Source organism: Dendrobates tinctorius, unplaced genomic scaffold (genome assembly GCF_039654945.1).
Source record: "Dendrobates tinctorius isolate UK_male_01 unplaced genomic scaffold, ASM3965494v1 ptg000060l, whole genome shotgun sequence".
In the NCBI taxonomy this organism is placed as follows: domain Eukaryota; kingdom Metazoa; phylum Chordata; class Amphibia; order Anura; family Dendrobatidae; genus Dendrobates; species Dendrobates tinctorius.
In genome coordinates, this window is record NW_027361728.1 from 83,870,033 (window position 1) to 83,892,621 (window position 22,589).

The window sequence follows — 22,589 nt, forward strand, 5'->3', positions numbered from 1 at the left end:
CGGGACCGCACCATCCTCCGGCGCCGCTGGCAATGCTGAATGGTGAAGAAGTGGCTGAGGGCTTCCCGTAGCCCCAGCCTCGTAGCTTCTCTCCCCATCGTGCCTGCATGACCGTCGGTGACTCTCAGGCAGACCTGGGCATGCACAGGAAGTGACATACACCACCGTGAAAGTGCAACGTCACTCCCGCCCTGCGTTCCACGGTGGAATAAACCGCCATTTTGGTGAGAAATTTAAAAAATTCAAACCGGGGAAGGTGCCAGAAGACATGACCTATCACGGATGGGGAGAGATCTCATCCTATTGGATGAGAAGAAGCACTGGGTCTCGGTTACTGTATAAAAGGACCCTGACTGAATACTCCATAAGGTAGGACTTAGGTTCTAAATGATGGATGTGCCTTCTCTTAGATCTGCGTCTGCAGAGCCCAGCGCTAACCCTGGCCCAGTGAGTATACCTGGTAAGGGTAAGCCCTTTGGTACAGGATCCATCCTTATGGGAATTTCCCTTCTCTCTCTCTTCTAGGGAGACAAGTATCCTGCACCAAAATCAAGGGAAAAAACTGCAAATCACAAATGTGCCATCTGCAATAATAATAATCTTTATTTTTATATAGCACTAACATATTCCGCAGCGCTTTACAGTTTGCACACATTATCATCACTGTCCCCAATGGGGCTCACAATCTAGATTCCCTATCAGTATGTCTTTGGAATGTGGGAGGAAACGGGAGTACCCGGAGGAAACCCACGCCAACACGGGGAGAACATACAAACTCCTTGCAGATGTTTTCCTTGATGCGATTTGAACCCTGAATCCCAGCGCTGCAAGGCGTCAGTGCTATACACTGAGCCACCGTGCCACCCCAATAACTCCCATCCGGCTATAAAAAAGATTATCCGCTATGTACAGAGAAAATTGTCCGTGAACAACAGCCATCCCTGGCGGATGAAGTGAGAGGGATGGTGCGACCGGAGATAGTCGTCCCTAGCTACCTTCTCCCAGTCTTTTAAAAGGGGCCCTTCTGTTCCCAAAAAGAGGAAATATGCCACTGAGGATAGCTCTGATGCAGAAGCTGAAATATTAGGTCCTGAAAAACGGGTGGACGAAGGTGAACTTACTCCGAGTCATACAGAGGCTAATAAAAAATTGGAGGAGCTACTGCTGGCAGTCAGGAATACGATGGGAGTTGAAGAGGAGAAACCATCCCGCACAGTCCAAGATGAGATGTTCGGGGGTCTAAAATCAAGAAGGAAGATGGTTTTTCCGATCCATGACAACATCCAAAAATTAATCCTGGATGAATGAAAATTCCCAGAAAGGAAGCTGAACATCCCAAGTGATGTGAAGGATAGCTTTCCTCTGGATGAGGACGTCTCAAAGTTCTGGACTGAAATCCCTGAAGTGGATAATCCAGGTGGCTTAGGGTAGCCAAGAAAACTACGTTACTCTTTGAGGACTCCTCTCAACTTAAAGATCCACTAGACCGTAAGATGGACAGCTTATTGAGAGAGTCTTGGGAAGCACCAGCAACCTCCTTATAGACAAATGTCGCATCTGCCTCTGTCACGAGAACCCTATTTTTCTGGTTGCAACAACTGGAAGACCATATTAGGAGTGGTACCCCTAGAGAAGACATCCTATCCATGCCTAAACTGTGCTTTATTCTCTTCAAAGGAGAATGCATGTTTGGTCCTGCACTGGATGAATTACTGGAGAAGGTGATCAACAAAAAGAAAAATCTTCCTGAGCCAAAAACCCTGAAAAAGAAGCCATTTCATCCACCTCAAACTCAGACCCCTCAGTACAGAGGGAAAGGTAAAACCAGGTGGTGAAGCTACACAAAAGGGCGGTAAAGGAAGAAATATTTTTTAGAACCACCTTTCAGATAGAAAATGACTCCAAATGAGTACGGGGCAGGATTTCAAACTACTTCTCCATATGGTGGTAGAATAACATCAGACTGCAAAATCCTGGACTAGTCAGTAGAGGAGTAAAATTAGAATTTTCCTCCTTTCGTGCACAAAGACTAAAGGTGACATCTCTGCCATCTTCAAGGTTTCACAAAATTTGGTACACAGAACTCCAGCAAATGCTATCCTCTGCGGTAATATCACCGGTTCCCGAAGACGAGCACGGACAAGGTGCCCTGGTGTTCCCTGGTGTTTCTTATGAAAAAAAAAAAAAAGAGTGGAGATTACCGGGTTATCATCAACCTGAAACGGCTGAATCAATACATCGTGTATTGACTATTCAAAATGGAGTTGGTAAAAACTACAATACCATTGATCGGGAAGGACTTCACCATGGCCACCATAGACCTCTAAGAGGCATAATACCATGTACCTGTTCATCCAAGCTACCATCAGTATCTGAGGTTTGCAGTCACTCAAGGCCAGGAGGGTCGTCACTTCCAGTTCAAGGTCCTACCCTTCGGCATATCATCTGCACCCCAAACATTCACAAAGATTGTCTGAAATAGTAGCCTTCTTCAGGAAGCAAGGCAACTGCATCATTCCCTACCTGGAGGACCTTCTCTTCATGAGCTCCTTACAGTGGTACTCTAAGAGGGCATCTCCATTCAGTTCTACATACCCGAACATCTTTAGGCTGAATCATAAATCGGGGAAAATCAGATCTGAACCCATCAACCGAGCAAGTCTTTTTAGGAATCCTCCTATACTCCCAAAACCAAAAATCCTTTCTCCCGGTCATCAAACAGTTCTGCATAAAATCAAGGTTTCGGACCCTAAAAACCCAGAAGAGTGTGACCTTAAGATCTGCAATGTCAGTACTGGAATCAATGACATTATGAATTCAGGCAATTCCCTGAGCCCAAGCTCACTCAAGGATCCTCAAAAAATGTATCCTTTCTCGCTGGAACAAAACTCAGGGGTCACTCGGTACAAGAATCTCTCTTCCTCAACATGTAAAACTATCCCTCAACTGGTGGCTCACCCGAGAAAATCTGGCAAAGGGATATCTTGGAACCAATGTCTTCAGTAATAACAGACTCTAGCAAACGTGATTGGGGAGCGGTGACATCTTGTGGAGTCTTTCAGATCTGGCCAAAAAGATGGACGACTGTTCCTTCAATTTCAGAGAATTGAGAGCGGTAGAGGAGGCCCTGAGAGCAGCAAAACAATCTCCAGGGAACCAAAGGTTCTATTTTTCACCCGGTTCCCCACAGCCGATGCTTGGCAGCCTTGCTTCTAAAAAACACAATCCTGAGAGCCAGAGGCCTCTCAGATGCCGTCATATCCACTTTACAAAAAGTAGGAAACGGGTCACAAATGTCATTTACTCCAAAGTATGGAAGACCTCCTCGGTGTGGTATGGATCCTGTCATGAACTCATTTTCTGCTCCACCAGTTGAGAGTTCCCCTTCCGTTCTCCCTCTGGTGGTGACAGGAGGTAGTGCTGTTGGTTTAAGTGGTAGTGAGCTGCCACCTGATAAGGAAGATAATGATTGGATCTCTGGAGTATCAGACTGGATATAAGACAGCCAACGCCCTTTCCGGGTGCTGGTGATTCAGTCTGCTTCTCAGGTCCTGGACTTCAGCTCTCTTCCAGTCTTCTCAAGTTAAGTTTGTTTTTTTGCTAATGTTCACTCTTGCCCTTGTTGGTCAATTCAGTTTTTTGTGTAATCAGCTTGCCCCTGCTGGGGCTATGCTGAATTTCCACTCCTATTAATCAGTATTTGCCAATCTGCTTTTTGTTCCTTATTAGATTGGCCTCTTTTTTGCTCTGTCTCAGAATATTTCAGAGTGCTGATATAGGTTTAGAAGTCTAGTGACTTCAGGTTTAATTTTGCTATCAGAAGTGTTGGACAATATTTTTGTAGGTTGTTTTTGGCAGATGGCAGACAGTGTCTTTCCTTTTCTGTCCTTTTTAGTTAGCCGGGCCCCATCGTTTGCTCAGCCTATTTTCCTGCCTTTGTTTGTATTTTCATCTTGCTTCACCGTCAATACATGTGGGGGGCTGTCTTTCCTTTGGGGTCTGCTCTGGGGCAGTTAGTTTTCCTCTTTTCCTGCTTTAGGCTTATGTAGTTCTCCGGTTGTGACGAGGCGTCTAGGACCAACGTAGGAACGCTCCACGACTGCTTCTAGTTGTGCGGTTAAAATCAGGGATCTGCAATCTGCATAGTTACCAACTTCTCTGGTTTTCTGAGACTTAGCTTGTTGTCTTGTTTTTCCTCCTCGGTTTCCCATTCATAACAGGATCCACTCCCATCGATCCTTTTCACCCTGACATGGAAAAAGTTCTAGATTTCCTACAGGACGGCTTTTCTAAAGGACTAAAACCCTGTACCTTGAAGGTCCAGGTGTCGGCCCTGAGCTCCTTCGATCAAAACCTGGTAGACCTCCAGTGGATAAGGAGGTTCATGTCAGCTGCCTCCAGAATCTGTCCAAGGAAATCCAACATAATTCCATCTTGGGATTTGAATATCGTGCTAAAAGGTCTAACTATTCCACCATTTGAGCCTAAGGACCATGTCCAGATAAAGTGTCATCTGACTTCCGCAGGTCCCAAGAGATAATTCTACCCTCCTTCTGTGACAATCAAAAGGACGAGAGAGAAGCAGGATTCCAATCTCTGGCTGTTTGATGGACTATTCTCTTCTTCTACTTGAGTCAAATAAAACCTTGGAGGAAGGATCAGAATCTTTTTGTCAAGTTTGGTGGACCAAACAGGGGAAAGAGAGCTTCCAAGAGCACTGGCGAATTAGATCAAAAAAGCAAACACGGACACTTACAGAAAACAGGACCTATCTCCTCCAGAATCGCTAAAGGCCCATTCCACTAGAGCCGTCGCAGTCTCCTGGGCGGAATGGGCCAATGCGTCCATCGAGCAGATCTGCAGAGCTGCTATGTGGTTCTCTGTCCATACCTTCACTAAGTGCTACAGATTAGATCTAATATCTATTAGAGATCTAGCCTTTGGGAGGAATGTCCTACAGGCTGTTGTTCCTCCCTAAACAATTATTCTTTGGTATTTCTCCTGTGTGCTGTCGTGGAGGGGATTAGAGAAAATTCCCTTTTGAAGGGAATCTTATCACCAACGTTTTTGCTACCTAATTTGAGAGCAACATAATGTAGAGACAGAGACCCTGATTCCAGTGGTGTCACTTACTTAGCTGATTTCTGTAGTTTTGATTAAGTCTTAGCAAGAGATCATCAATAGAAGGCTAGTAAACAAACATGCTGCCGTGTGGATGTCCATATTCATTAACTATGTTTCTACATTATGCTGCTCTCAGATGAAGGTTCAAAAACCTGTTGACAGCAAAATCCGCAGCGTGTGCACACAGCCTAACACTTCTATTTTTGAAAGTCTTAATTTTTCCCCGCTAGCCTAAATCTTCTGCACAGTACTCTACATCCCTCTCATATTGTAATTTTGTGTATTAGTCATGCCGTCCTAACAAACTTTAATGCATTTATGCTACTTGGGTTAACTCCTTCCTAACTTATGAGATACTTGCATCTCATATCAGATTCCCAACTTTGATTCAGGCTCAGTGGCTGAGCTTGCATGTTTTCCAGAAGATGATGGCTGTGATACAAAACTACACTTTGCCCTGCAAAATAAACAAGCCTTCATTGTGAGATGATGGACGTGTTTTCTAACAGGACTTTGCTGAAGGCTGTCTACCAGGATTAATACTTTTTCTCTGTATGTTTTTAAACGGAGGAACAATATGGTTTATCTGGTGACATTTACTCTTATCTACATTTATGCCATCTAGGAAAAGACGTCACAGTGGATCACCTAGTCCATCACGTAGCAGCAGCAGTAAACGAGGCAAATCCCCGTCGCCAAAATCTGAACGGTCTGAAAGGTCGCACAAGGATAACTCACGATCTAGATCCTCTCATAAAGACTCTCCCAGAGACGTCAGTAAAAAGGGGAAAAGGTAAGATTTGATACTTTTAACTACATTATCAGACACAAGTCAATAAGATTATTTCCTTTTATTGGCTTCATGTTTAAAGGGCTTTTACTGGTATGTAATTTATTCTGCACTCAAATCCCAAAAAGATAGAATTGTTAAAAAAATAAAAAATAAAAAATAAATCAATATTATTATTACTAATATTTTATTTATATAGCGCCATTTATTCCATGGTGCTGTACATGAGAAGGGGTTACATACAAATTACAGATATCACTTACAGTAAACAAACTAACAATCACAGACTGACTGCCAGACTGATATAGAGAGGAGAGAGGACCCTGCCCTTTCGGGCTTACATTCTACAGAATAGTGGGGAAGGAGACAGTATGTTGGGGGGGTTGCAGCAGCTCCAGTGATGGTGAGGCGGTGGCTCCAATAGTGGTGAGGAGGCAGCAGGGATAATTGCAGGCTGTAGGCTTTCCTGAAGAGGTGAGTTTTCAGGTTCCGTCCGAAGGATCCGAGTGTGGTTGATAGCCAGACGTGTTGGGGCAAAGAATTCCAGAGGATGGGGGCTATTCGGGAGAAGTCTTGGAGGCGGTTGGGTGAGGAGCGAATAAGTGTGGAGGAGAGAAGGAGGTCTTGGGAGGATCGGAGATTACGTGAGGAAAGATATCGGGAGATTAATTCAGAGATATATGGAGGAGACAGGTTATAGATTGCCTTGTAGGTCAGTATTAATAATTTGAATTTGATACGCTGAGGGAGTGGGATCCAAGGAAGAAATTTGCAGAGGGGAGAAGCGGAGGAGTAGCGAGGAGAGAGATGAATTAATCGGGTAGCAGAGTTAAGGATGGACTGGAGAGGTGCAAGGGTGTTAGCAGGAAGGCCACAGAAAAGGATGTTTTAGTAGTCGAGACAGGAGATGATGAGGGCATGCACAAGCATTTTAGTAGCGTGGGGGAGTTGATGAAGGGACGGATTCTGGAAATATTTTTGAGCTGGAGGCGGCAGGAAGTGGAGAGAGCTTGGATGTGCGGTTTGAAGGACAGGGCAGAGTCAAGGGTTACTCCGAGGCAGCGGACCTCCGGTACGGGGGAAAGCGTGATGTCGTCAATTGTTATAGATAGGTCAGGTAAGGAAGATCTGTGAAATGGGGGAAAGATGATGAGTTCAGATTTGTCCACATTCAGTTTGAGGAAGTGGGAGGAGGAGGATATGGCTGATAATATAATATGCTTTTAAATTACCGTATATACTCAAGAATAAGCTGACCCGAGTAGAAGCCGAGGCACCTAATTTTGTCACCAAAAAACTGGGAAAACGTATTGTCTCGAGTATAAGCTGGGTATGCATTGTCCCCTCATCCCCTGTCCTAGTATGCATGGCTCCTCATCCCCTGTCCTGGTTATGCATGGCTCCTCATCCCTGTCCTGGTATGCATGGCTCCTCATACCTGTCCTTGAATGCATGCCCCCCTCATGAGAAAAGTATTTAAAAAAACCCACGTACCTTCCCTGCGCTCCCTCGCATCATCTTTAATTCCGGCTTCCAGCAGCTCCTGTGGCCGAGCGATCACATGCCCTCGCTCATTAAGGTACTGAATATTCACCTCACTCCACTCACTGTGGACACATGATCGCTTGGCCGCAGGAGCTGCTGGAAGCCAGAAGAAGAGATGCTGCGAGAGAGTGCAGGGAAGGTAAGTAGGAGTTTTTATTTTTTGGTTTTTTTTTACAGCTGCTGGAAGCCAGCTGCTGCAGCTGTAACTGTGCTATAAGAGAAATGAATATTCATTGCCTGTGCAGTGAATATTTCCCTTTAATCAGCGGGCACAGTTACAGCCACCAGCACCACCTGCCTCCTATGACCCGCTGCTCCCCCATCGGCTTCTGGGATAATGACTTTTGTATAAGCCGAGGGGGGCGTTTTCAGCGCCAAAAAAAGTACTGAAAAACTGCTTATTAATCGAGTATAAAAAACTGGAGTCTGAACTTAGAAAGTAAGTTAATGTGTATGCACAAAGCGCATATTAACATTACACAGAAAACAAAAAACACAAATATTCTAAAATTAAAAAATAAACTGCAAATGCATAAGGTAATAATAAGGGTATTTAGTAAACATAATTTTGATCAAAATGTGCAAGCCATCCCGCCACATCAAGGCAACCCTTGTGGGACAGTCCTACTCTAGTATTTAAAACCTTTCCACTTGCCAAGTGACGTGAATGTGAACAAGGATCGAGGGACTGAACCACTAGTAAAAGCTTAGGCCAGACTGGATGGCTTTCCCAGCTCAGAAAGAGGGCGGGCACACCCATATATGCACTGAATGCACAATGAAATGAATAAAAAACTGGAGTCTGAACTGAGAAAGTAAGTTAATGTGTATGCACAATGTAAGTGCATATTAACACATGACCATTAACCAGAGAAAACAAAAAAAACAAATATCCTAAAATAAAAAATTAAACTTCAAATAATGCATAAGGTAATAATAATAAGGGTATTTAGTAAACATAATTTTGATCAAAATAATGTACAAGCCATCCCGCCACAGCACGGCAACCTTTGTGGGACAGTCCTAAAAAAATGTGCTGAAAAACTCTGCTTATAATCGAGTATATGCAGCATCCGTATTTCAGAATACAATTTGATCCTGCAAAGTCTTGTATGGCTACAAGTCCTCTCCACATTGTCTAAATGAGCTTTGTCCTATAGAGGTTAAACCCTTAATGTCCATCAGACAATCTCCCCTGCTTTGATGAGGGCTCCGGCGCTGAGCCCGCATCAAAGCAAGGAAATTGCCGGCTGTTATGAACAGCTGACATGTGCCCGCAATAGGCGCAAGCGGAATAGCCGTTCGCCCGCGCCTATTAACTAGTTAAATCCCGCTGTCAAAGCTGACAGCGGGCATTTAAATAGCATTTCCGGTCGCCGGGCTGGAAATTACCTCATCGCCGATCCCCGTCACGTGATCGGGGGTCGGCGTCATGTTGCCTGGACAACCAGAGGTCTCTATGAGACCTCTGTGGTTGTTCCAGGCATATGGCTTTCAGCGCCACCCGGTGGTCGGCGCTGAAAGCACAGCAGTAAATCTGCTACATATGGGCGATCTGCTCATCGCCCATATGTAGCAGAGCCGATGGGGTTGCGCATGCTTCTAGCCTCCTATGGAGGCTATTCAAGCATGCCAAAAGTAAAAAAAAAAAAAATAAGAAAAAAAACCTAAAAGTTCAAATCACCCCCCTTTCGCCCCAATCAAAATAAAACCGTAAAAAAAAAATCCCACATACACATATTAGGTATCGCCGCGTTCAGAATCGCCCGGTCTATCAATAAAAAAAGCATTAACCCGGTCGCTAAACGGCGTAGCGAGAAAAAAATTCAAAACACCAGAATTACGTTTTTTTGGTCGCCAAGACATTGCATTAAAATGCAATAACGGGCGGTCAAAAGAACGTATCTGCACAAAAGTGGTATCATTAAAAATGTCAGCCCGGCACGGAAAAAATAAGCCCTCAACCGACCCCAGATCATGAAAAATGGAGACGCTACGGGTCTCGGAAAATTGCGCAATTTTTTTTTTTTTTTTTTTAAGCAAACTTTATAATTTTTTTTCACCACTTAGATAAAAGAGGACATAGACATATTTGGTGTCTATGAACTCATAATGACCTGGAGAATCATAATGGCAGGTCAGATTTAGCATCTAGTGAACCTAGCAAAAAAGCCAAGCAAAAAAACAAGTGTGGGATTGCACTTTTTTTTGCAATTTCACCGCACTTGGAATTTTTTTCCCGTGTTCGAGTACACGACATGGTAAAACCAATGGTGTCGTTTAAAAGTACAACTCGTCCCACAAAAAATAAGCCCTCACATGGCCATATAGACGGAAAAATAAAAAAGTTATGGCTCTGGAAAGAAGGGGAGGGAAAAATGAAAATGCAAAACCAAAAATACCCCTGGTCGTTAAGGGGTTAAAATTCTGAAATGATTGTGTTGTAATGTTGTGATTAATGTGTGTTAATGTTTCTATTTCAGGTCGCCTTCAGGCTCTCGAACACCTAAAAGATCTAGAAAATCGCGATCCCGGTCTCCAAAAAAGTCTGTGAAAAAGTCCAGGTCCCAATCCAGATCCCCTCACAGATCTCACAAAAAGTCAAAGAAAAGCAAACACTGACAGAACATCACTCTTGCTCTTTTTTTCTTTTTTTTTTTTTTTTTCTTTTTTTTATGAAGATGTCATTTAATGGATTTTTTTCTCTGTGCCTGAGAAATCATATTAAGAAAACCTAAAAAAAAAAAATTGAAAAAAGGCGATAAAAGTCCTGTATGGCAGCATTCCTACATTTTCTTTTGTGAATGCATGTGTATACTTATGAGCAATTACATCTGTAGAATTTGTCACTGTTTTATATTGTAAAATATCCTGTTGACTGTGGTTAATAATTTCCTACTAAAGGAACCATTTTGTGCTAGGAGTCACACAGTTGTGTATATGATCTGCTGGCAGTAGTATCTTTTTTTTTTTTTTTTTTTTTTAACCTTGTAATCTGTTTTAGTAGGTTGTGACAAAAAATATAAATTCATTGTCCCCATTCCCTCATGTTTTGTAGCTTTGAAAAATTTGCTTTAGGTTTCAAATAAATAAAATCTGATCTGATTAATAACTACTTGCTTATAACTTTGAAAAATGGTTAGATATCTGACATACTCATTAATGTATCTGTGCCCTAAAGCCCCCGTCACACATAGCGATCTCGCTAGCGAGATCACTGCTGAGTCACAAGTTTTGTGAAGCAACAGCGATCTCACTGGCGAGATTGCTGTGTGTGACACCTATCAGCGACCGTCCCCCCCGCCGGTATCGCTGATCGTTGTTGTAAAGCCCTGGACATTTTTTTTGATCGCTGGTCTCCTGCTGGCCAGCACGCATCGCTGCGTGTGACAGGCGGGAGACCAGCGATCAGTGCGCTGGTAACTAAGGTAAACGCAGGGTTTCTAAGCAGCGCGCTGTGCTTAGAAACCCTCTGTGTACCTTAGTTACCAGCGCGCTGATGCAGGGAGCTTGTAAACAAGGTACACATCGGGTTTCTAAGTGACGCGCGCTGCTTAGAAAACCGATGTGTACCTTAGTTACCAGCTCCCTGCATCAGCGTGATGGTAACTAACGTACACAGCGACGCCGCGAGCTCGGCGTCGCTGGTGCTGATCGCTGGTGAAGCTGTCTGTTTGGCAGCTCACCAGCGATCATGTAGCGACTCACCAGCGATCCTGACAAGTTGATATCGTTGTCTGGATCGCTGGTGAGTCGCTATGTGTGACGGGGCCCTAAGGCCTCTTTCACACTTCAGTTTTTTGCATCAGTTATAATCCGCCAAAAAGGCGGACAAGCGGATCCGTTCTCAACTGATGTGAACGGATGGCACAGGATCCGTTTTCAGACGGATCCTGAAAATGAAGAAATTTAAAGGAATCGCTGGCCGGGAAGGAGAGAGAGAGAGAGAGAGAGAGAGAGAGAGTTTTGAAATTTTTGAGGATGGTGACGGACAGCAACTTTTGGCGGATCCTCACAAAAAACGGATGCAACGGACAGCAATCCGTCACAATCCGCCATTAATGCAAGTCAATGGGAAAAAAACGGATCCTCAAAAAAAATTTGAGGATCCGTTTTTTTTTCAAAACCTGGCGGATTGTGACTGATTGTAAAAAACGGAAGTGTGAAAGAGGCCTAAGACAGCGATGCCTAGATACTGATCATCCATTAAGAACAATCCTATACCCTCCATTTTGGGGCTCCATAGTACCGTCTTCATAATATCTAAAAGTTGTTGTGGGTATGTGTTTATCCTATGACCCAGCCCTGAATATGATGTCGAACCTTTTTAACCAATGTACACATTTGAGGCCCTTTAGGGTATGTGCACACTTAATGTTTTTGAGTTGATCCACTCCAAACAATGCAAAAACCAATTGAAAGGCGCTTCCTTGTTCATTTCTGTTGTGAAACCACTTTCCTGTTCATATGTTTAGTCGTTGTTTTGTTTTTTATATGTACCATATATACTTGTGTATAATCCGAGTTTTTCAGCACATGTTTTTTGTGCTGACAACACCCCCATTGGCTTATACATGAGTCATTGTCCCAGGAAGACGGTGGGGGAGCAGCGGGTCACAGAGGCAGGAAGACGGTGGCTGTAACTGTGCCCGCTGCTAAAGAGAAATGAATATTCACTGCACTGGCAGTGAATATTATTTTCTCTTATAGCGCGCACAGTTGCAGCCTCCGGCTTCCAGCACACATCCTACTTACCTTCCCTGTGCGCCCTCACTGCATCTTGTTCGTTCCAGCACCAGCAGCTCTTCATGGCCGAACGATCACATGACCCCACTCATTAAGGTGGAGTAAATATTCATTACCTTTAATGAGCTGGGCCACGTGATCGCTCGGCCGGAAGAGCTGCTGGCGCCAAACGAGATGCAACAAGGGTGTGCAGGGAAGGTAAGTAGGATGTGTCTTTTTCTCCTTCGCCTCATTGGGGGACACAGACCATGGGGTGTTATGCTGTGGCCAATAGGAAGCTGACACTAAGTTGAGACAAAAAAGTTAGCTGCTCCTCCGCAGCATACACCTTCCTGCTGGCCCCAAGTGAACCAGTTCTTGCTTAGTGTCTATAGGAGGCACACTGGTCTGGTCTTCAGACCATTTGCTATTTTACTTTTTTCATTCTTTAATCCAGATGAAGGGGCAACAGAGCCTTTCAAGGTTCCGATTTCCCCAAACCAACAACAGGCGAGCACATGCGAGTGTCGCCTCCACGTATCCTCTCCAGCGACGTGGATGCATATTTGTATATATGTATGTGATATATATATATATATATATATATATATATATATATATATATATATATATTATATATATAAACTGTGTTCCAAATTATTATGCAAAAAGAGCTTAGGAGTGATAAGGTGAGAATTTTTTTTGCTTCAGGGCTCTTTATATCACTGAAAGCAATTGCAGATACCTGTGCAAATTAGTTTGGCAGGTGTGTCCAAATAAAGGCAAGACTACATAAGAAGGCTGTTCCACATTATTAAGCAGCCTACATTTTTAATCAAGAAGTATGTAGCTGATTCCCAGCACACACGTGTGCGTGCTGATAAGGAAAAATTGAGGACTCTTTCCAACAGGCAATTGCGTCAGGTTAAAAGAGCAGCTGCAAAAATGCCTTGTCATAGCAGCAGACAAGTTTTTGAAGCTGCTGGTGCCTCCAACGTCTCCCAAACAACAAGATGCAGGGTCCTTCAGAGGTATGCAGCTGTGCGTAAGCCATTCCTGTCCACCACCTCTATCCACTTCACACAAGCAGAAACGGCTCCAGTGGACCAAACGATACATGAAGACTGACTTCCAAACTGTTTTGTTCACCAATGAGTGCCGTGCAACGCTCGATGGTCCAGATGGATGGAGTGGAGGATGGCTGGTTGATGGACACCCCATGAAAGCACGGCTAAGGCGCCAACAAGGAGGAGGTGGAGTAATGTTTTGGGCTGGAATCACGGGGAGAGAGATTGTCGGCCCCTTTAGGATCCCTGAAGGGGTAAAGATGAACTCCATAATCTATGTGGAGTTTCTAAAACAGCACTTCCTGCCATGGTTCAAGAGGGAGAACCGTGCTTTCCGCAGAAAGATCATTTTCATGCATGATAATGCGCCGTCTCATGCTGCAAATAACACATCTGCATCTCTGGCTGCTATGGGCATAAAAGAGGACAAACTTATGGTGTGGCCACCATCTTCCCCTGACCTCAACCCCATTGAGAACCTCTCGAGCATCATCAAAAGGAGTGTCTATGATGGCAGGCAGTTCACATCTAAGCAACAGCTCTGGGAGGGTATTCTGTCCACATGCAAAACAATTGAAGCACAAACCATCCAAAAACTGACAAATTCAATGGACGAGAGAGTTCAGAAGCTTCTTTCGAACAAGGGGTCCTATGTGCAAATGTAACATCACCTAGAATAAAGTTTTGACTTGAAAACTGTTTGATTTCATTTTGTAATAAGCTGATAATGCTTATAATTTCACAATTGACCATTTTTTTGTTCAAAATAAAGATAAAAAGGTTGAAAACTCTGCTGTGCATAATTTGGAACATGTATTTTGAGTGTTTATTATTTGTAAAAATAGACTGTTTTCATAGTCAGTTCGTTCAAAAACATTGCAATTATACTAGAATAGTAGATGACTGGAAAATAACAATGACTGCAATTCATATAGGTAATTTAGAGAAAATATGAGGAAATATTTTTTGCATAATAATTTGGAACACTGTGTGTGTGTGTGTGTGTGTATATATATATATATGTGTATATAATGTGTGTGTTCTTTGACCCTCTATATCCCCGGCCAGCCTGCATTCCAGAGGATTAGAATGCTTTTTTGGCAGTGTTTATTCTGGAATTATACTTGCCCTGCGCATGCTCGTGGAGATCCATAGGCCATCTCACCACGCCAGTGTTAGACTCCGTAAGCACTGCCCCCCCTCCGGACAGGCTTCTCTGGCACAGGTTATCCTCGATCCCTCTGTGCGTCAGAGCGTTCACAGGATCACAGTAGCTGTCGATTAGCAGACGCAGGCATTCCAAATGTGCAGACATCTAGAGAAAGGGCTCACAGTATGCTATTCGACCAACTACGGCTTAATTGTCCGTACGCTCTGTGTCTCGCTTCCCCTTCACCACAGGTTTACAGAGTACAGGACTCTGTGTATCAGCTTAACATTTTGCCTTGATTTTGGATTCTCTAGAGATAAAGAAAAAAAGAACAGGAAGATTTCTTTTTAATGGCACACTCAGTTTTCTGAGGGTTAATGCCTGGTCTGTTCCGAATCGTAACATTCTTCTGGTGAACTATACCCCATAATACAGCGTTTACCACACTCCGGGTGGCTCGTGGCAAAGTTGACCGGCTAAGGGAGCAATGGGATAACCAAATCAGAAGCCTCCAGAAGGGAGGAATCCCCCTTGCTTTCAGCTTGTTAGCGGAAACATTGGGTTGAATCCCTGGGCCATCCAGGCCAAGTGGATAGTCAATTAAAGTTCCGACAGACGAGAGCCTGATTCATTCCGTTCTGTGAGCCTCGAAACCAGCCATCTTCTCTTTTTAGCTGGACGCACTTTGCACATGTGGCTGGCTACACCACAGCGGCAAATGCCATCACACTCAAGGCATTATGGCACAGAATGGAGGGAGGGTGGCACCCACAGAAGGAATTCAAGGCCATAGAAGGAAGGACAAATGTCTTCCCCAGCAGGGCTTAGAGCATCTTCCCCATTGCCTTCGGCAGCAAATCTGAGATTGGTCCCCTCGCATATATCCGTCGCTCCATCGGCAAGGGATCCCAGTCTTCCCATGGGTCCAGCCAGCAATGTAAGGGTCCTCCCCAAAGTGTCTGGACCTGAGAGAGAGGTCCCTGACGGTTTTCCACCCAGTGATTTCCGGCATAAGCCATCGAAATGCAGCATTACGGCCGGCCGCCTATTTCTGGTTCATGAGGTCTTTTTTTTTTATGCTGTTCGTATCGAACGAGCCCAAAGCCTAGGTCTTCTAGATATAAAGACTCCTTTTTTCTTATCGTCCCTCTACAAAATGATTTTTCCTTCACGTTTTCAAAGGAACTTAGAACCAGACGCCTAGCATTAGCCTGGGCAAGACGCTGGGACTGACGTCTCTGCTGAGCAGGAATCTCTGCGGCCGCAGAAGAATGGAAGACCGCAGAGGACATGGCTTGAAATTCCCCCTGTGCAGTGGGGGAAACTACGCCTAACAAGATGGAAGCGCCGACACGCCCCATTCGTGCACTGCACTCCCCCTTGGCGTTGCGGGCCTGGACGCTTTGTCATAGTGGTGGAGTAAGGGCTTCTTTTTTCTGAGCCATAGATGTACGGCATCAGGCCAGAACCATTATTCGATGCTTCCCAGAAGAGACGGATCTGTAGGACCCTCGCTGGATCTTGACCGAGGTACACCATCCACGAATGGAGTCCCTCTATTCGATTCTTACCTTGATCATGAACAGCATCTTCAGTTCACACTCTTTGGCACTCATCTTTGTCCTTCTGGATTTCCGTGAGGTACGTGGTGGGGAGAGATTGCAGTAACAATTGAAGTGATCCTCTTCAATGAATTGTATTCTCTTCTGGCAGTCCGTGCCAGAAGACTGCTCTCTTTGGTGGCGGTGCCGTTCCCCACACGTTGGATAGCCTCACAGGCGGTGGACATTGAGGTTCTCCCTCTATACCAAGGAGAAAGATTTCTGATCTAATCGCCATTGGTGGCTGTCGATACCAGCCTCCTTGGTTGGAGAGCAGTCTTTTTGTATATCCTTGTATTCCAAGTGATCCAGGTTACTGGCACCAACTCCAGTATCTACTCGTGTATCACTCCATTCGAATCAATAACATATCTCCACGGTTGTTGCCATGCGCCACAGAGGACGTTTTTAACAGGACTGGCTTCATTTGGAGACTCCAAATGGGGATCTGATGGCTTCAAGACTGAAGGCTAAGGTACTCAGCAGTCTGAGCCCGGTCTCGATATCCAAAACGCCATAGGGGGGCATGACTGGTTACTCCGTGGCACCAGTTTCGGCTTCCTTTCTTGGCAACAGTCATCACATAAACAGGGGTAGCGGCCGTTTCCAGTCTCTCTAGGCATCCAGGATTGGTCTCGCTGGATGTGGTATTCAGAGTTACTACAGATCATACATGTCGTCCACAAGTGACTGTTGCATCGTCCAGACATGCTCTCCTAACGTCCAATGGATCACCAGATCGCATGGTCTGGTGTTTAACGAGCTGGCTTTCAAAGCCGGGGCTCTAATCTACTCTCCCTCAGGGGTCTCCACTATGGTTGGTGCCCAGAGGCCGACGTCAGGGTGCATCTTTCATCTCTCCTGAACGCCTTCTGTTGCATGGGTTAGGACTACGGTCGTTCTCTTCACGTCTTCACCGCTCCAGTTCTTTTGAGGGTTTTCTCCAGACTGACTTGGTCACAGGTTCGTGACACCTCAAGGGCCAGATCTTGGCTCTACCTGTCTCTGTTTAAGCGCAGGATTGCTTCCAAGATGTAATTCATGACTTTCATTCTCAGGACTTCTCAGGGGTACCCACCTACAAAAGTCCGTTAAAAGGCTGGAACATTAATTCGGTCCTAGGTGCGCTTTAAGAGACGCCTTTCAAACCGTTCCAGGATGTCTCGCAGGCAGTTCTGTCTTGGGAAGTCGCCCTTGTCGCAGTGTTGCTTAATATGCGACGCTTGGAGCTGACAGCCATGTCCTTGTTTAGCTCATTTGGTTTTTCTCTCTCTCTGCTTTCCAACCTGGATACGATTGTCCTCAGATCGTTTCCGCCCCTTTTTTCCAGCGTTGGCTGACCCTTCTATTTAAACAATGATTTTGTCTTGCCCTCTTTGGGCCCGACACTGGTACTTCAGATGGAGGTAGTTGCGCATGTCCTGCATGCAATGACGGCTCTCAGGATGTATGTCCTGAGGACGGCACTCTCTTGTAAGCCACTTCAGGGTCACAATAGCCAGAGAAATTAATTTGGCTATTCAGGAGTTATACTACTTTAGAAGCGGCCCATCCCAGTAGGGATTAGGGCGTATTCTATGTGGTCGAGGTCCGCCCTCTGTGCCATTCGGTCTCGCATGCCGACCGAGCAGGTCTGCAAGGCTGCATTTTGGCTCAGCATTTTCACATTCTTGAAGCACTACTCATACACTTCCACAGTACTGTCCTCAGCAGATTATTCTGCAGCAGGTGGTAGGGCACCTTTACTCAGCCACTACATGAAGATTTATCTGTTATTTTGTTGCCCACCCATGGACTGCTTTGGGATGTCCCATGGTCTGTGTCCCCCAATGAGGCGAAGGAGATACAGGGATTTTTGTGATAACTCACCATAAAATCCTTTTCTCTGAGACGCTCATTGGGGGACACAGCATCCAGCCTGTTAGCCTGACTGCATCTGCTTCTTGTCTCCCATTCAGTGGGTTATGCTCTGATATGAGGTTGGAGATTGTACTCTAATATGATATTAATGATTTCCTACTGCTTTTGCACCGAACTGGTTCACTTGGGGCCAGCAGGCAGGTGTATGCTGCTGCGGAGGAGCTAACTTTTTTGTCTCAACTTAGTGTAAGCCTCCTATTGGCCACAGCATAACACCCCATGGTCTGTGTCCCCCAATGAGCGTCTCGGAGAAAAGGATTTTACGGTGAGTTATCACAAAAATCCCTCTTTTTTTTTTTTTCTTTTTAATATGGTTCCCCCTGTATGCATGGTTGCTATAACAGGATAGGGATGAGGGGACAATGCATACCTGGCTTATACTCGAGTCAATAAGTTTTCCCAGTTTTTCGTGGCAAAATTAGGTGCCTCGGCTTATACTCGGGTCTACTTATACTCGAGTATATAAAAAAAAAAAAAAAAGTTTGTCACTTTCTTCACCCCAAAGACTGACCAGGCCAAGTTTTCCAATTTTGACCCAGTGTCACTTTATATGGTAAGAAGTCTGGAACACTTCAACGGATCCCACGGATTCAGATTTCCTCGTGATATATTGCGCTTCATGATAGTGGTAAAATTTATTCGATATGACTTTAATTTAATTTGTGAAAATATAAAAAATTTGGAGAATTTAGGAATTTTCGAGCTTTTAATTTTTATGCCCTTAACCCCTTAATGTCCATTGACGTGCACAGTCCGTCATGGGCGGTTGTAACTTAACACACCAGGACGGACTGTGCACGTCATGCCTTTGAACTGTCAGTGTGTAAATACGCAGTGACAGTTCAGTGCTGACAGGCAAGGGGTGCAGGGACCCTTGCAGTCGGTTCCTGCACCCCAAGCGCTGTGATTGGTCAGTCAATCTGACCAAACACAGCAGCGATCAGTCAGGAGACTGGCTGAGCATGCTGCACTGACAGCCAGGATAGGCGTGGCATCCATATTCATGACCTTAATGAACGGTGCCACGTGACCGCTCAACACAGGAAGAAGCTGCCGCACCAGGACAACTGAGGATGCGTGGACGAGTATGGACTGAGCAGGAAGGGGGAAGCACGGATGAGGATGGAAAGGACAGGGAGCTGAGCCATGCATAGAGGGATGGGGGAGCACGGAGCAGGATCGGGGAGGACAGGGAGCTGAGCCATGCATAGAAGGATGGGAAGGGGGAGCCGAGCCATGCATACTGGGGTGGGAGAGACACACAGAGCAGGACAGGGATGAGACAATGTACACCTGGCTTATACTCGAGTCAATAAGCTTACCCAGTTTTCCGCGGTAAAATTAGGGTGCCTCGGCTTATACTCAAGTATATACGGCACATACAGTTGTGGCCAAAAGTATTGACACCCCTGCAATTCTGTCAGATAATACTCAGTTTCTTCCTGAAAATGATTGCAAACATAAATTCTTTGGTATTATCTACATTTAATTTGTCTTAAATGAAAAAACACAAAAAGAATTGTCCTAAAGCCAAATTGGATATAATTCCACACCAAACATAAAAAAGAGGATGGACAAAAGTATTGGCACTGTTCGAAAAATCATGTGATGCTTCTCTAATTTGTGTAATTAACAGCACCTGTAAATTACCTGTGACACCTAACAAGTGTTGGCAATTACTAAATCACACTTGCAGCCAGTTGACATGGATTAAAGTTGACTCAACCTCTGTCATGTGTCCTTGTGTGTACCACATTGAGCATGGAGAAAAGAAAGAAGACCAAAGAACTCTCTGAGGACTTGAGAAACCAAATTGTGAGGAAGCATGAGCAATCTCAAGGCTACAAGTCCATCTCCAAAGACCTGAATGTTCCTGTGTCTACCGTGCGCAGTGTCATCAAGAAGTTTAAACCCGATGGCACTGTGGCTAACCTCCCTAGATGTGGACGGAAAAGAAAAATTGACAAGAGATTTCAACGCAAGATTGTGTGGATGTTGGATAAAGAACCTCGACTAACATCCAAACAAGTTCAAGCTGCCCTGCAGTCCGAGGGTACAATAGTGTCAACCTGTACTATCCGTCGGCGTCTGCATGAAAAGAGACTGTATGGTAGGAGACCCAGGAAGACCCCACTTCTTACCCCGAGACATAAAAAAGCCAGGCTGGAGTTTGCAAAAACTTGCCTAAAACGTTTTGGAAGAATGTTCTCTGGTCAGATGAGACAAAAGTAGAGCTTTTTGGGAAAAGGCATCAACATAGAATTTACAGGAGAAAAAAAGAGGCATTCAAAGAAAACACGGTCCCTACAGTCAAACATGGCGGAGTTTCCCTGATGTTTTGCGGTTGCTTTGCTGCCTCTGGCACTGGACTGCTTGACCGTGTGCATGGCATTATGAAGTCTGAAGACTACCAACAAATTTTGCAGCATAATGTAGGGCCCAGTGTGAGAAAGCTGGGTCTCCCTCAGAGGTCATGGGTCTTCCAGCAGGACAATGACCCAAAACACACTCCAAAAAGCACTAGAAAATGGTTTGAGAGAAAGCACTGGAGACTTCTAAGGTGGCCAGGAATGAGTCCAGACCTGAATCCCATAGAACACCTGTGGAGAGAACTAAAAATGGCAGTTTGGAGAAGGCACCCTTCTAATATCAGGGACCTGGAGCAGTTTGCCAAAGAAGAATGGTCTAAAATTCCAGCAGAGCATTGTAAGAAACTCATTGATGGTTACTGGAAGCGGTTGGTCGCAGTTATTTTGGCTAAAGGTTGTGCAACCAAGTATTAGGCTAAGGGTGCCAATACTATTGTCTGGCCCATTTTTGGAGTTTTGTGTGAAATGATCAATGTTTTGCTTTTTGCTTCATTCTTTTGTGTTTTTTCATTTAAGACAAATTAAATGAAGATAACACCAAAGAATTTGTGTTTGCAGTAATTTTCAGGAAGAAACTGAGTATTATCTGACGAATTACAGGGGTGTCAAAACTTTTTGGCCACAACTGTATATTTATGTAAAACAAAAAAGTACAGATATTTTGTATCACTGCGTCCAGAACAACCTGACCTATAAAACTGTCCCAGTAGTTAACTCCTTCAGTGGACATCGTAAAACAAGAGCGCAAAAAACTTTGCTTTTTCATCATACTGCCAAACAAAAAGTGGAATAAAATGCTATCAAAAAGTCAAATGGAAATAAAAATAGTACCGATCAAAACATCTTGTCCTGCAAAAAAACAAGCTGTCATACATCTCCATCAGTGGAATACTAAAGTTAAAGCTCTTCGAATAAAGCAATACGAAACAATTCTTTTTTCTATAAAGTTTTTATTGTGTAAAAGCAGCAAAGCATAAAAATGATATAAATGTATTATTGCTGTAATTGTAATGACCCGAAAAATAAAGCTTCCTTATTAATTTTACCACACACGGAACGGCATAAAAAAAACCCAATTGCTGGTTTTTGCTCATTCTGTCTCACAAAATCTGAATAGAAAGCGATCAAAAAATGTCATGTGCCCGAAAGTGGTACCAATAAAAATCATCAACTTGTCCCACTAGAAACAATCCGTCACATTATTCTGTTGGCAGAAATATGTAAAAAATTATAGCTCTCAAATATGGTGTTTTTTAGTGTGTGACAACAGCTAAATATAAAAACCCGATAAAGCTGGTTTCACACTTGCGTTTTTTTGCGCTTTTTTCAGCGCAAAAAAAGCATGCGTTTTTTCCCCCATACTTTAACATGGTTGCGCATAGGTACGCATACACATGCGCTTGTACGCGTTTGTATGCGCATGCTTGTAGTGTGCGCTCGGGCGCACAAAATGCATCCTGTTGCATTTTTTGTGCATCCGACTTGCCCCCAAAAAACACATGCGCACGCAATGTGTTTTTTTTACAGCAAAACACCCATAATAGTCTATGGGTGCGCATTGTAATGCGCACGTATATGCAAAAAAAGCATGCGATTTGTTAAAAAAAAACCGCACCAAAACCTGCCAAAAAAGCACACAAACGCTTGATGCGTTTTTTCATGCGTTTGTGTGCGCAAAAAATGCACAGCAAAAATATGCAAGTGTGAAAGTAGCCTTAATCTGGTATCGCTGTGTTTGCACGGACCCGAATAATAAAGTCGTCTAATCACTTATGCTGCATGAGGAACGGCGTAAAAAATAGAACCAATTCTTTACCTCATGTTGATTTATTCATTCTGCTTCACAAAGGCCATAGTAAGGATCGGCTCACATTTATCATGCGCTCTACGCTGAGCGCTTACACTGGGGCTTCTGTGTAAATCTCTGAAATAAGGGATTCAGACAGAACACCCGGCCGAAGATTCCCTATAACAGGGAAGATGAAGACACTGTGGACGATGTCTGATCTGTGTTCCAGCGGTGTCCGTCTTTTTAGGCGTGTATAAAAATGTGGTCCTCCACAGTTTTGTGCACCTTTGAAAAGAATTACGCCACTGAAGATAGGCCAGATGGAGTCCAATGTAACTCTGCTACCTCATTATAGTGAATGGATCCCTCGGGGGTTTCATCTGAATCCCGTCACCCAGAGACTTAAATGGAAAACCCAAAGTAAGTGCTCAGCGTAGAGCATCGGATAAATGTTATGTAAAATGTTCCCAATAAAAGCTTAAACTTAATCTACGAAAAAGTAAGTCTCC

The 22,589-nt window shown here is 44.3% G+C and overlaps 1 protein-coding gene across 5 annotated transcripts in view; it reads left to right on the forward strand.

Annotated features, from left to right (window-relative positions):
• U2SURP (U2 snRNP associated SURP domain containing) overlaps positions 1–10,574 on the forward strand; it is a 159,427-nt gene extending 148,853 nt beyond the window's left edge. For all 5 annotated transcript variants that reach the window (XM_073579109.1, XM_073579110.1, XM_073579107.1 and 2 more), the window contains 2 exons: positions 5,750–5,917; positions 9,943–10,574. In XM_073579109.1, coding sequence (XP_073435210.1) covers positions 5,750–5,917; positions 9,943–10,081 — 307 coding nt within the window. In that variant the 3' untranslated portion in view covers positions 10,082–10,574. The remainder of the gene's footprint in view (positions 1–5,749; positions 5,918–9,942) is intronic.
• The last annotated feature ends 12,015 nt before the right edge of the window (positions 10,575–22,589 follow it).